The sequence below is a fragment of the Strigops habroptila genome, chromosome 4, assembly GCF_004027225.2.
Source record: "Strigops habroptila isolate Jane chromosome 4, bStrHab1.2.pri, whole genome shotgun sequence".
Taxonomy (NCBI): Eukaryota; Metazoa; Chordata; class Aves; order Psittaciformes; family Psittacidae; genus Strigops; species Strigops habroptila.
The window spans coordinates 19,417,772-19,429,971 of NC_046358.1; the positions used below are offsets into that span (position 1 = coordinate 19,417,772).

Consider the following 12,200-nt stretch of genomic DNA (forward strand, 5'->3'; position numbering starts at 1 on the left):
GCTTTGTCAGGAAAAGGTTATTTCTCCAGCTCCACTGAAACCTCCTGTGCACAGAAGTGCCTTTTTCCGCCATTCCTGGAGAATAAGACAAATTATTCTCCAGGAACTTCTCCACAGCTTTCTTCTTTTGGAAAGTTGTGGTGTTGGAGGGCATTCCAACGCTGTAATGATGGATCTCAAGCATATGGAGTACACATGCTAATTATGCTATGCTTACAGTTCAGTTTATCCAAATGCCAAGGCATTGGGGCCTCAGAGCTGCTGCAGGCAAAATGTTAAAATCCTTCACCACTGTCTACTGTGCATCTGGGAGGAGATTCACTGTAGTCCTTAAAACATCTGGGGAGAGGAGAAGGGAATACATGTATGTCCCCTCGAGGAGTTCATTGTGCTGTCTGCAGCAGGGTTGTGCTGCAGTTTGGCCAGATGACCAAGTGAGCTTGCCGTACTCCCACTGAAACCTGGAGCCTGTATTTTGGGCTGCAGAGATCCTTTTATGCTTCATACAGTTGCCTGAATGGACACAAAACTGCTTTGGTCCCTGGCACAGGGCCCCTATGAGAGCTCTGTTGGGGTCCAGAGCAAGACAAGAGAAGTACTTTGCCACCTACCTGGTTCTCAGCCATTATGCATGTTCAGAGACAAAAAGATAGCACTTTGTCCAACAAGAAACAGCGCAACCTCTGTGATTGTTATTTAAAAGCATGGTTTGTGCTGGCTGTGGCCATCTGTTGTGTAATGGGCTCTTAACACGGCTCCGTATTTCTGTAGCTGCTACCTTTTAAGAATTCAAACCTGTGTCCCCTACTTCAGGTTTGTAAACCTCTGGTCCAGATCACTGAACCAGAGTCAGGATCTTATGTGTGTGATCTCTCTCTGCTCCACGCCTCCGGTAGTCCTGCTGATGCAAAAGACTGCCTGGTAGCTGCACTGAATCCAGCCCCCATCCACTACAGAGGTTTTCTCCTTTGGGCCAGGTTCCTACCTAACTGCTTTGTTTACAAAGCTTTTGCTTTTTTCAGGGGAGCTTCTGCTCTTGCCTGTTATTCTACTAGAGTAATAATAAATAATAATAATAATGATAATAAACTTTCCTTTTCCTCTCGCCATCTCTGTAATTCCCTGCTTGCTATTTCTCATTAGCAGTGAAGGAAGAAAGAAGCTGGGTAACAAAATGAGAAATTTCGTACCTGATAATTTTCTCTCAGTTAACAGCTTCTCACCATTCAGCCCGCCTGGACAGTGTGGTAAATGGCCAGGATGCAAATTGATTTTTTTTTTTCTCTAAATAAAGACTCAGGTTGTGCAGTTTCATATGCTATATTGTGGTGTTGTCTTAATGCTGATAATTGCCTATTGAAGCTTTTCCATAGCTCGCGTGGCTTCTGGTGGCTGGTGCTGAGCTTGTTGCCAGATCTACTGTAGACCAGCTCTGAACCTCAAAGTAGGGGGCAGAAGTTAGCCCACCTTTGCTGAGAGACAGTAAGGGTGATCAGAAGAAAACTCTTAAGTGGAAAGTTCAACACATTCCTCTTTCTCACTCGTCCGGGTGAGTTACTTTGCTAGGCTATTTTTAACTGGAGTAGGTCTTTGGTCCAGACCACAGTGCGGGGAGCAAGAGGAAGATGGCTTCTTTAATGGGAGAGCTGACGTAGGCCAGGTTAGGGTGGAAGTGAATCTGTGGCCTCCGGATGCCCAGTGCTGGCCTGTGCCTGTCCCAGAGGTGGGGAGCTGTGGGGTGTGAGTGCAAGGGAAATGTGGTAACTGATGTGGCAAGAGATGTGTTGAGTTAGGCTGGGCTATAGTTTGCACTTCCTCATGACGATTCAACCACTTGTACTTCTGCTAAAGGAAAATTGCTCTAATTTTTAGGCAGTTTGAGCCAAGCGTGACTTTTCAGTGATGTCCTAGGAAAATAAGTTAGCTTTGCTTTTGAGTTCCAGTCACTCAAATTAGCCTTTAAGTGTTGTATTGTAAGTCTCCTTTAATTTTTCCTCTGACTTTGTAGCTTAAGAACTGTGTGCGTATGTATGGCTGTATACACTTAAAGATTTTTCCTGGTGGGACAGAAATGGATTCTCGATTTGAAAATACATAGATAAAAATAATCCAGCCAAAATTCTAGGATTTGCTCTTAAATTGTCTGTAGCGCAGAACTCGCCATCTAGTTTTACCTGGTGGAGGGAGGGCAGCACATGACAGTGTAGATGTGCTTCTCAATAAAACATATGTCCTTCTGCTGGCGTGGCTGAGCACTGGCCAGGCAAGGATCCTGGGCTTGCAGGGACAGACAGCAGAGCATTTCGCGCCCACAGCAAGACCTGGCTGCTTAACTGGCGAGCTGCAGTTGCAGAAATGATGCTTCAGCACTTAAATATGAAACCAGCTCTTCCCTTTACGGCTGGCTTGGGTGTAAAGTGCTCTTGCTGTTTTACATAGTGGTCTGGCAGCATGGGAGAGGCGAGCTGGAGATGGATCTGAGCCTGGCTACCTTTGCTGTCAGCTCTCCAGGGCGTTGTACAGCCCTTGCCCTCTGCAAGAGATACGGCGGCGCTTTGCGGGGTTTGGAGGGGGGAACTGATTAAGATGCTGGTCAGTTCTTCTCCCTGGCCTCTCCCTTTATATAAACTGTTACTGTTGGATACCCCTGCGGAGATTAAAAAAAATGCAGAAAATACAGGCTAGAAGGCACCAAAAAGAAGGAAAGGTGGGGGAAGGGAAAGGAGAGAAAAGACGCCAAGCACAGCATAAAAGGCAAAGGAGGAAAATATAGCAGGGAATTGGTGGTCATAAGGAAAAGAGCAATAAGTAGGGGAAATCTGTCCTTATAGTCTCCATTTTAAAGACTTCTGTGTCCATAACTTTGCAGGTAGGAGAGGGTACACGTGTGGATGAGCACTGAGATGTGTGTTGCACGTTTGGTGGGAGCGCTGTGATTGCTCTTGGCCTTACTTGATGCAGAAGTAGCAAGCTGGAGAAAACTTATGTCTTTTTACCATTTCTGGGCTTTGGAGCCAAAAGATGTCATTTGTGGTAGCTAATTAGTTGTGTTTCTGGGTGAGTATTTGTCAAGTTGATCATTGATGGTTATTGGTTTCATCAGAAAAAAATAGGTTTTTTCATATTGTTCAGAGCAGCCATCCTCTGAGCTCTTGGTCATGGCAGCAGGGTAGTGAGCTTAAAAAGAATGATGAGTTGCATTAAATAGGTTGCATAAAGGATGCTCTTTTTCACTCTTTTCAAAAGGTGTTGCGGTGAACATGAATGTTATTCCAGAAAAGGAACATCTGCTGCTGGTTTTGAGGACAGTGTCATGATGTTCTTTAGTCCAAATCCTTAACTTCCAGCTATATTTATTTCAGGAGGTTGAAAGGATTTTTACTTAAGGGCTTTTTATATTGCTATGTAGTTCAATAAGCAGGAGCTTACCTTTTCGAAGAAAAATCTTCAGAAGCAGAAAGGCATTGTTTAGTGCTGCACTATTTTTGTACTACCTGCTTTAAAAAACATATATTGCAGGGAGAATTTCTGGAAACAATGGAGCAATTGTTTTTTTTGATGAATTAGCATTTAAGTTAACAAGTTTCCATGTCTGTTAGATTAGTGGCATAACCTTTAACTGGATATAAAATATGTGGATGTGGTTTGGTTAGATCATCCGTGGACTGTGAGGTGAAACAATAGCATTTGTTTCAGTGTGGATGTGCTGCCAGAAAAGCAGCAGGGTTGTTGGTTTTTGCTTTTTTTTTTCCCTTAAATTGAAATTTAATTTCTAAGAAACGTGTTCAGTATCTAATAAAAGTTCTGTGAGAGATGACTGACTGTAGGAAAAGCTTTTCTCATAATTCATTCCCATATATCATTAAGCACACAAATTTGAAATTCTGTTCCTGTGATGGGATAATTGTTCTGCAACCGCTGTACGAGGGCAGCTAATGTGGGGTGTCAGTCAGCTGCGGCAGGACAGATGTAGCACCTGGAGCTTGAATCTCAGCTTGAGGAAATAGAAATGCAGGCACTTAATAAAGATAGGTTTCTAGTTCTGTGATGGGTTAAGGCCAAGTCCTGTAGGAAAAGCTCCTTCTGCCTACAGTGATGTGGACGAGCCCAGTCAGTGACTGCAAACTGGCTGGGGATGGTCCCAGCTCTTGTTTCTCTTTGCTATGTGCGAAGGTCCTCTTTTCAGCAGATGGGAGCAAAGAATGAGCTCATGAGCTCGTACATCCCTGCTTTTGTACAGGCTTACCTTGCATGGCCACTCTCTCATGCTTGCAATAGTAGAGTATGTAGCAGATATGTGGAATTCCTTTGCTTTTATTAGATCTTGTCTTTTCCCTCTTTGCTCTTCATTTGCACCCTTTTGGGCTTTGTCTCTACACTTCTTATAGCCCAGTGTAAGGAGCTGGCTGGTGGGCACTTTGTGCTGCCTGGGCTGTGTGTCCTGGTGCTGCCAGTCAGCCCGGCACTGGCTGGCGATGCCTCCTACCATCCCACCATGTCAGGAATGAGTGTTTCTGGGAAGAAGGGGCCTCACTCTGTGTGGCACAGTGTGTTTGCTTTCTCTGAAGAAGCAAGCAGGCTGGAAACTTGACTCTGGCTGGAGAGGATCCCTTAACCTTACCTTGGCAGAAGGAAATAATAAAGTGACAGTCTTAATTTATCTTTATGCTGTATGCTAAACCATGTATGCGCTCTGTATGCTGTCAGACCTGAATCCTGGTGTTGAATTGGCACTATGAAGCAGTAGGCTGTAATTTTCAAGGTGGCTTCAGGTACAATAAAATGAAAACTGTTTTCACTTAAATACAAGCGTACATGTTATGCATTTTATGACCTTATCTTGTCAGTAAGTGGAATTAATTTTGCCTTGAATACGTTTTGTTTTTGTGGCATGCTTCTGTTATGATGGCACATGATGACATTGCCGAAGGTGACTGGGGGGAACTGGAGCCCTTGGCAGCCATGGGGTGCATACTGTGGTATGGGACCATGGTGGGTAAGGCTGGGATTGTACAAAGAGGTGCCTTATCTGGAGCAGTGAGATTGGGAACAGTTTAAAACTGCCAATATAACCTCCTAACCCCTTATTACTAAAACTCACAACATACCCTACTCGTCATCCCTACGGACGGTGCATGACCGGTTCATTTGCACACGCATCGATCCTTGTATGCCGCGCTTCATGCCATGCTGCTGCTGCTGCTGCAGCAGCATTTTCACATCCATTTCTCTTCCTTACCTGATTGCTACAGCACGTTGTCTGTCCTGCGCTGCTGCTGCTCCGCTCCTGGTTACCTGCACGTAATGACTGTTCTCCTCACGCCCCTCGGTTAATCGGTTATCTTCCCCTCCCGATGGGTTCTCGTCCCCTCTGATCAGCTAATCAATTATATCATGGCGTGGTTGTGCAGCGCCTTTTTGACGCTAAGCTACTGCCTTCCCTTCTTGCTCCTTGTAGCTCCCAAAGTGGCACTGGCACCGCTCAACAAAATAGCTGCAAAAGTGTTTCTGCCCTGTCAGGTTCATCGATGATCTGCGGGAACTTTCAGTGGCTCCTGTCAGTTTTAATCCCTCCCTGGAGAGCAATAATCAATCCCACTATTTCTGATGCCCCAAGCTCAGGTCGTTTCGTTTTTTGCTTAAGGATTTTTGTTAGTGAAAAACCTCTCCCAATTATTTTCATGTTCTGTCATGCTCTCAACCCAAAGTATTTCTTAAATGCTGGAGGTGCTTAGCATCTGGTGTTGTGCTGAATAGGTGGAAGGGTTCTTTGTTTAAACTCTTCGGCTCTTTGACTGCTACACAACGGTGTGAAGGAGAGTGTATTTGCTCCATGGGACCAGAGCATCAAGTGCCTTCTATTACATCTGCTCCAGAGGATTTCCTGGGAAGTGTTCAGCCTCCATTTCTGTCTGTAAGGAAATCCTCTTATCTGGGCAGAGCAATAAATAGTGCTGCCTCCTGTAATAGAAACAGAAAAACACATTTTTCACATTGCTGTTGCTAAAAATGTGAGGTTTAAAATATAATGGCTGGAATGATTCTTCTGTAATAAATTCACATAATAGCGTGAGATGTATACATTTAACTAGCTGAACAGAGGTAAGGAGAGGGGGAGACGGTGTGTTAAAAGAGGGTTTAGCATGCATTTAGTAATGACAAGAACAGTAAATAATCCTACAGGTTTACAAACCTAATCCCCAGTGTCTGATTGTAGCCCTTGCATCTACTAGAGTTGATTGGAAAGGCTTTTGGGGTTTTTTATTTGTAAATGTTGGGGGAACTGGCTGGGTGACTGATCGTTTCAAGTGGCTGGGTGACTGATAGTTTCAATCAACTTCAAGTGTAGTTGATTTGGGACCTTGATGGAAAACTCTAGAAGTGCCTGTCCTGCTCTGCTTGCCACAAAGATGTTAGGTACTTGCCACGGAGATGTTAGGTGAGGATGGAGTAGGCTCCTCCTCGCTGCCTCACTCTACACTGTTCCCAATAGTACTTTCATTTAAGAATTGGCTTGGGGGGGGGGTGTTGTTTTTAGCACCCAGCTTATTTTTTCCTGTGCCCTGCAGTTACAGCAGTTGTTTTTCTTAACAGAAGAAATCCATGTCTAAGAGCCGTGCCACGTGATGCTACTGCTTTTAAATAAGCTTTTAAGAGGTTGGACCAGATGTCGGCCACATCTGTGTTTTTATTTCATCAAACATTTTGTTCTGGCCCTTTTATTAAAAGAGAAAATGATCATTTAGAAGTTGTTTTGAAAAAATTAGCAGCTGGGAAGATCTTTCTGGTAAACAAAAAAAGCAAGGGATTTACTTTCTGTGTGCTGGAGTGAGCCGTGTAACATCAAGCAGACAGGTATTTGTGGCTGGTAGGTCTACTCATGTTGGAAATGATTGCCATGGAAATTTTCAGATCAAAATGGATGTATTCCTTTTTGAATTGGCATTCTGTAACAAAACACTTTTTTTTTTTTTCTCAGTGAAAGCATTAAACTAGGGATTCTGAAAAGCCCCTTGCATTTAATGAATGCCTATCACCTTGGCAGGAAAAAGGACAACTTGCAGGCAGAGGGGTATCCTGCAATTACTCCCTCTACTGCTGTTATGGGGTCTAAGAAATGCTTATTACATATAACTTGCTTCTGGATTCTTCACTGCAATTTAACAGTTGGAGAATGAGCTTTCCATCCCCATTGCTAATTTATCCAATGAGAAAAACTGGCACCTAATTCAGTAACAACTTTTATTTAAAATGACATGTGAAATTGTCCATGGTGCCTGAAATTACATCATTTTCAGTCTGGCATATTAGGGCTGTATAAGTGAACAGACACCTACTGTACTATGACATACTAAATTTTAATCCTCTGATCCAAAAATATAGCAGGGTACGGGAGGAGTGAGGTGTTTAATGATGAATAAAAGCAGTGGCAGCTTGATTTCAGTGCGTTTTTTTATTGTTCTTAAGATGCTGTGGCAGTTTTTGCAACAAATAATTTTGAGATGAAATTTTACGTAAAGTTGAGCAGTGACATGAGTATTTCTGTCACCACTTCCAAATTTGTATTTTCTAGCCCACAATTTTCAGAAGTTACTGAGTATTTTTGAGGTTGGCTCCCTTTTTCTTTGTCCCTAATTCCAGGTCTATGTAGATAATCAACATTTAAATTTATCTGGTGCAGTAAATATAGGAAAAAGACAAGACTCCTTTATCTGCTCAGATAAACCAAATTTAAAGTTGGAGTGGTTTTTTTTTACCCAAAAACTTTGAGGAAACAAAAGGTAGATAACACAAAGAAGAGGGAGGTCATCCCCCTTCTGTCCTGCAACTTGATGGTTAAAGTCCTTTACCCAGAATGTGGCAGATGCTGTTCAAGACCCATTTCTGCACAAATACCTTATGATCTAGGAGACAGGTTATTCTGGCCTGGGCACACTCTTGCACTCTGCCGTCGAGCTGTTTTATTTTGTGTAATGCAACATTTCTTGGACCCAGGTAGACAATCTCCTGGGAAGGCGTTTCAGATACTAGACTACAGTATTTACTCCTTGGTGCATATTTAAGCATTTCGCTCACTGGAAATTTATACTCTTGTTTCAGCAGAAGATACTTTGCAGTATACGCTGGACTCCCAGGGGTGATGCAGCATACAGTGATTCGTCTCTATGCTTTGCATGATTATGGATTGCTAAAAAATTCCAGTGAGTTATATTAAAGAGGCAGCAAACCACTGGGACATATTGTGTCACCTTGCTTTTCCTCTCCACTCTCGAGCCAGGGTGTGCTTTGCCATGCCCTTGGGTCGCATCCCTGCCTGCATGGTAGCAGGGTGCCTGTGAGAGGAGCTGGAGGTCCTGGTGCAGAAAGTTCTGCTCTTGTGGCACTGTATAGAGATCAGACCAGAAGTAAAGCATATGTACTGAACAATTATATAGTAGTTATAAAATCTTTCATACTTTTAAAGTATTTTGGGGCAAAAAGTTTGGAAAGTAAATCTGGTGCCTGGGACCAGTTCATTTTTAAATGTAACAGCAATGAGAAATGTTCCTTAAGGCCTATTCAGTCATACTAGCATCACATTATCTGAATTGGTAAAATTGATATAATGAAAAAATATCAGAAAAAAAACAAAGCGTGGTGTTACGCTGTTCCTTGTGACAGGACATTTTCTTTAGGGTGAAGCCCATTTCACATATGACTTGGCATGGAAAGTTTAAAACTTTCTGTTGGTTGTTTAAGGTGGATTTTGAAAAGACATCTCATACTGATAAATGCCTGTTGAGTTGAGCAGCCAAACCCTTTGCACCACCTCAAGAAGCGCACTCTTTATTCCTAACCAGTTGTTTTGGTTGGATTCCTGGCCCCATGGTTTCATGTACTTTAGGCAACTGGTTTAAATGCCTGAGTTTTGCAAAGAAAAGCATCATTTGTGTCTTCTGGGAATACTCACAATTCCTACCTTTGCTTGTCTTCACCATTTGGTTGCCATAACCTGATGCTGGATCAAAGAGCTGCAGCTGCGTTCCCCCTCCACCGGTCCAGAGCTGCACTGATCTGGAGCTTTGGTCCGAAGGAAAGCACCAGACTGGGGAATCAAACCATTCAAAGGTCTTTGTTTATGGGGAGGCACATCCTCAGGACTGCAACGCAGGAACTGTAAAGATGCCATGCTGTTCTGCACCATTTTAGATTTGTTATTGCAGATTGTTGAAACTGAATTTGTTTATTTTTTCTGCAAGTAAACTGGTTAGGTCATCTCTTGTCTAGTCATGATTAGATGCAATGGAGAAGACCAAGAAGATTGCTTCATTCCCAAGCATAAATCTTTGTGAATAATTTGTTTTCTTCTCTCCCTGGACTGGATTAACACTGTATTACTGCTGTATATTAAGATGATGTGGAAAATCAGGTTTTGCTGCTATACACTGTGCCAGTCCCAAATTAGGCCTCAGTTCTGTGTTGTTATGCTTTTTAATGCACAGAATATTTAAAAAATTGTTTTCAGAAGAGGTCTTAATAAAGGTAAAACTAGAAAAATTACAGTGAAAGTGTAATTACAGAAAGTAATTATTGTTTAACATTTATCCAGATCTTTCTGTAGCTTTTAAATTTATTTTAAAATTTGGAAATGTTTTAATAATTCGCATTTTACAGATAGAAAAACTAATACACATCTTTTTAAGAACTGGTGTGAGCTAAGTGGTTCAAATGATGATAGATCAGAACTAAGACGAAAGCCGTGGTATGACCGTTGGCATGATATGTTATTTGCTGGTCCATGCTGCTTCCTTGAAAACAGAAAATATTTTCTAAGTCATAATTTACAGATAAATTGTTGACTTAGAGGCTCAGACAGATGAAAGAAAAATAGTCATCTTTTAAAAATGGTTTCCCCAGCTTCCTGCTGAACATTTGTGCCTGTAAATTAAAATGGGGGAAAAAAGGCAAGTCGAAGTGTCTGGCAGATCTTTAGTACTGAAAAAGGCTGTGCCGATTCCTGAATTTTAATTGGATTTGTGCATGCATGTACCCCAGACTGAAAATACTCAGCAACAAATTAAAACTCCTGGATGAATGCGAAAGGATGCAAATATCTGAAGGGCAGTCGCTAAATGTTACTTTACCACAGAACTTGAATTGTGATAGATTTTGAACAAACATCTGCCTGATTAAAATGTGTTCTTTTCTGTAGGTGAGAATACAGGAGATGGTGAATTAGATCTGAGCGGGATCGATGACAATGAAATAGATCGGGTAAGGTGCCCTCTTATCCTAGGTGTCTCTGGAGTTGGATATCCCAGAAAGACAAAACGATTCTTACCTGGTATATCCTCTACCCTCACTATCTCTTCACTCTGATCTATAGGGAGGTTCAAGTGATTTCAGTGATCTGAGATCAAAACTAATGTTCACACAAGCCTGTGATGTTTGTGTTCCTTGCCCAAGTTATGTTTTAGAATATCCTTTATTCTGAAGAAGGACTTTTAGAAGTCTTTGGTGGAGCTCTAAATTCATTATTTAATCAAGATATATTCAGGATAGAAGGCTGCTATGGAAACCAAACTGTAAGACCAGCATGTACAGCTTCTGTGTTCTTTTAAAGATTTCTAACGTTTTCTGGATTTATTATTTGTGTGGCAGCGAAAAATACCCTTTACCTCATAGCCTGAATATAACGGACAGACAGGTGTGGAAAATGGCTTGTTGAAGGCCACAGAGCAGGTCACTGCTTGAACATGTGACAAAGTCTGGCTCTCCTGACTCTGAGCTTGATGTCCTCTCCAGCTGCCACCCTGGCTTGAAGTGTAATTTGGACAGATAATGCCAAAAACCTCCTTTTGGGGTACGAAGTCATTGAGAGCCACGAGGTTGTGTAGGGGTTACTGATCTGCAGAACGTTGTTGGCAGTGGATGAATGCTCAGCTTGACTTCAGCTGTGAAGCGGGTTTTGCTAGGCTGGGTGTTAGGAAGGGTCTTGTGAATTGAGCAGATGTGGTATGGAGGGAGCGGGGAGGCTGAAAGTTTTCAGTATAGCTGGTCCCTAATTTAAACAATCGTGGGGGAAGAACAGGCATGTTTCTTCCTCCTCCCAGGCTCTGTGATGAGACCATAACTCTGATTTTAAGACCTCATGTTCATTTCTGTGGCAATAGACTGTAATATTGTAAGCGCAAGATTATGAACTCTAAAAGCTTAAGAAGGATGAACTGTGCTAAGAGAAAGTGAGTTTTACTATTGTGGCTTCTAATAGAAGCAGATGAAAGAGTGAAAATATTGGTCTGATAAACCAGGACTTCCACAGCTGTTTGCTTGCCTCACTTGCCCTCAGAGGAATCACTTTTCCCTATATTAGCTTCGTTTGACTGGAGATATTTTTTCTCAAAAAATCCTCTATGTACATTTTACTTCGGCGAAAATCTCAAACACTCAAACCCATAAGATGGAGAAATCTCAAATTGTTTTACAAGTCTTGGGTCTGCTGCTTAAAAATAAAGTCAGGTTCATGAACGATGACCCAATTTGTCTTCTCCTTCTGCAGAAGTGCTTCACTGCCAAACAGCATTGGCTGTAGAGAACTTTTGTTTCACAGACAGTTGTGCTAAATGCTGGGTTTATTTTTACATTTAAGTAGTTGGGAGGAGATCTGTCTACCAACCTGCCAGCCTGCCTGCTACCTGTTTGTTTATTTCTGTAATTCATCTGTGTAAGTCTAGATGAGTTTTACAGCTCCATACCTACTAATGTTACCAAGACTAAGTGGAGTTAATTGTAAAGAGCCTAGGTGTGGTTACTGAACCCAATGCTCTAAAATCTAGGGGACTAAACCTCCAGCAATCTAAGATGGTTTCATTCACACAGATGCACTCCTTGCACTAATTATCTCAATAACTGTGCTTAAACCTTCCCAGAAACCTATCCAGAAGACACATGTTTCTGTTTTGGTGGCACAGGGCAATGGTTCCCCTACTGTTTTGAATTACAGACCACCATCAACATACAGAATTACTTGCAGACAAGCATGTTGTCATGGTGCCCTCTAAAATCATATGAAAAAGATCATAAACTTGGGATCATTTTGGGTTAATTACAGACCATGTACAATGAGTCCTGGATGGGTTTTGGTCACCCCATCATACTTTGGAAACCAAGCACTGTTTTTCGAAAACATGTTTTTGCCAGCTTTAGAATTTACTAGAAAT

The 12,200-nt window shown here is 42.1% G+C and overlaps 1 protein-coding gene across 5 annotated transcripts in view; it reads left to right on the forward strand.

The window, feature by feature from the left end:
• The window catches only part of BRF1 (BRF1 RNA polymerase III transcription initiation factor subunit), a 177,521-nt gene that overhangs the window by 117,869 nt on the left and 47,452 nt on the right, over positions 1–12,200 (forward strand). For all 5 annotated transcript variants that reach the window (XM_030484998.1, XM_030484999.1, XM_030485000.1 and 2 more), the window contains one exon: positions 10,193–10,254. In XM_030484998.1, coding sequence (XP_030340858.1) covers positions 10,193–10,254 — 62 coding nt within the window. The remainder of the gene's footprint in view (positions 1–10,192; positions 10,255–12,200) is intronic.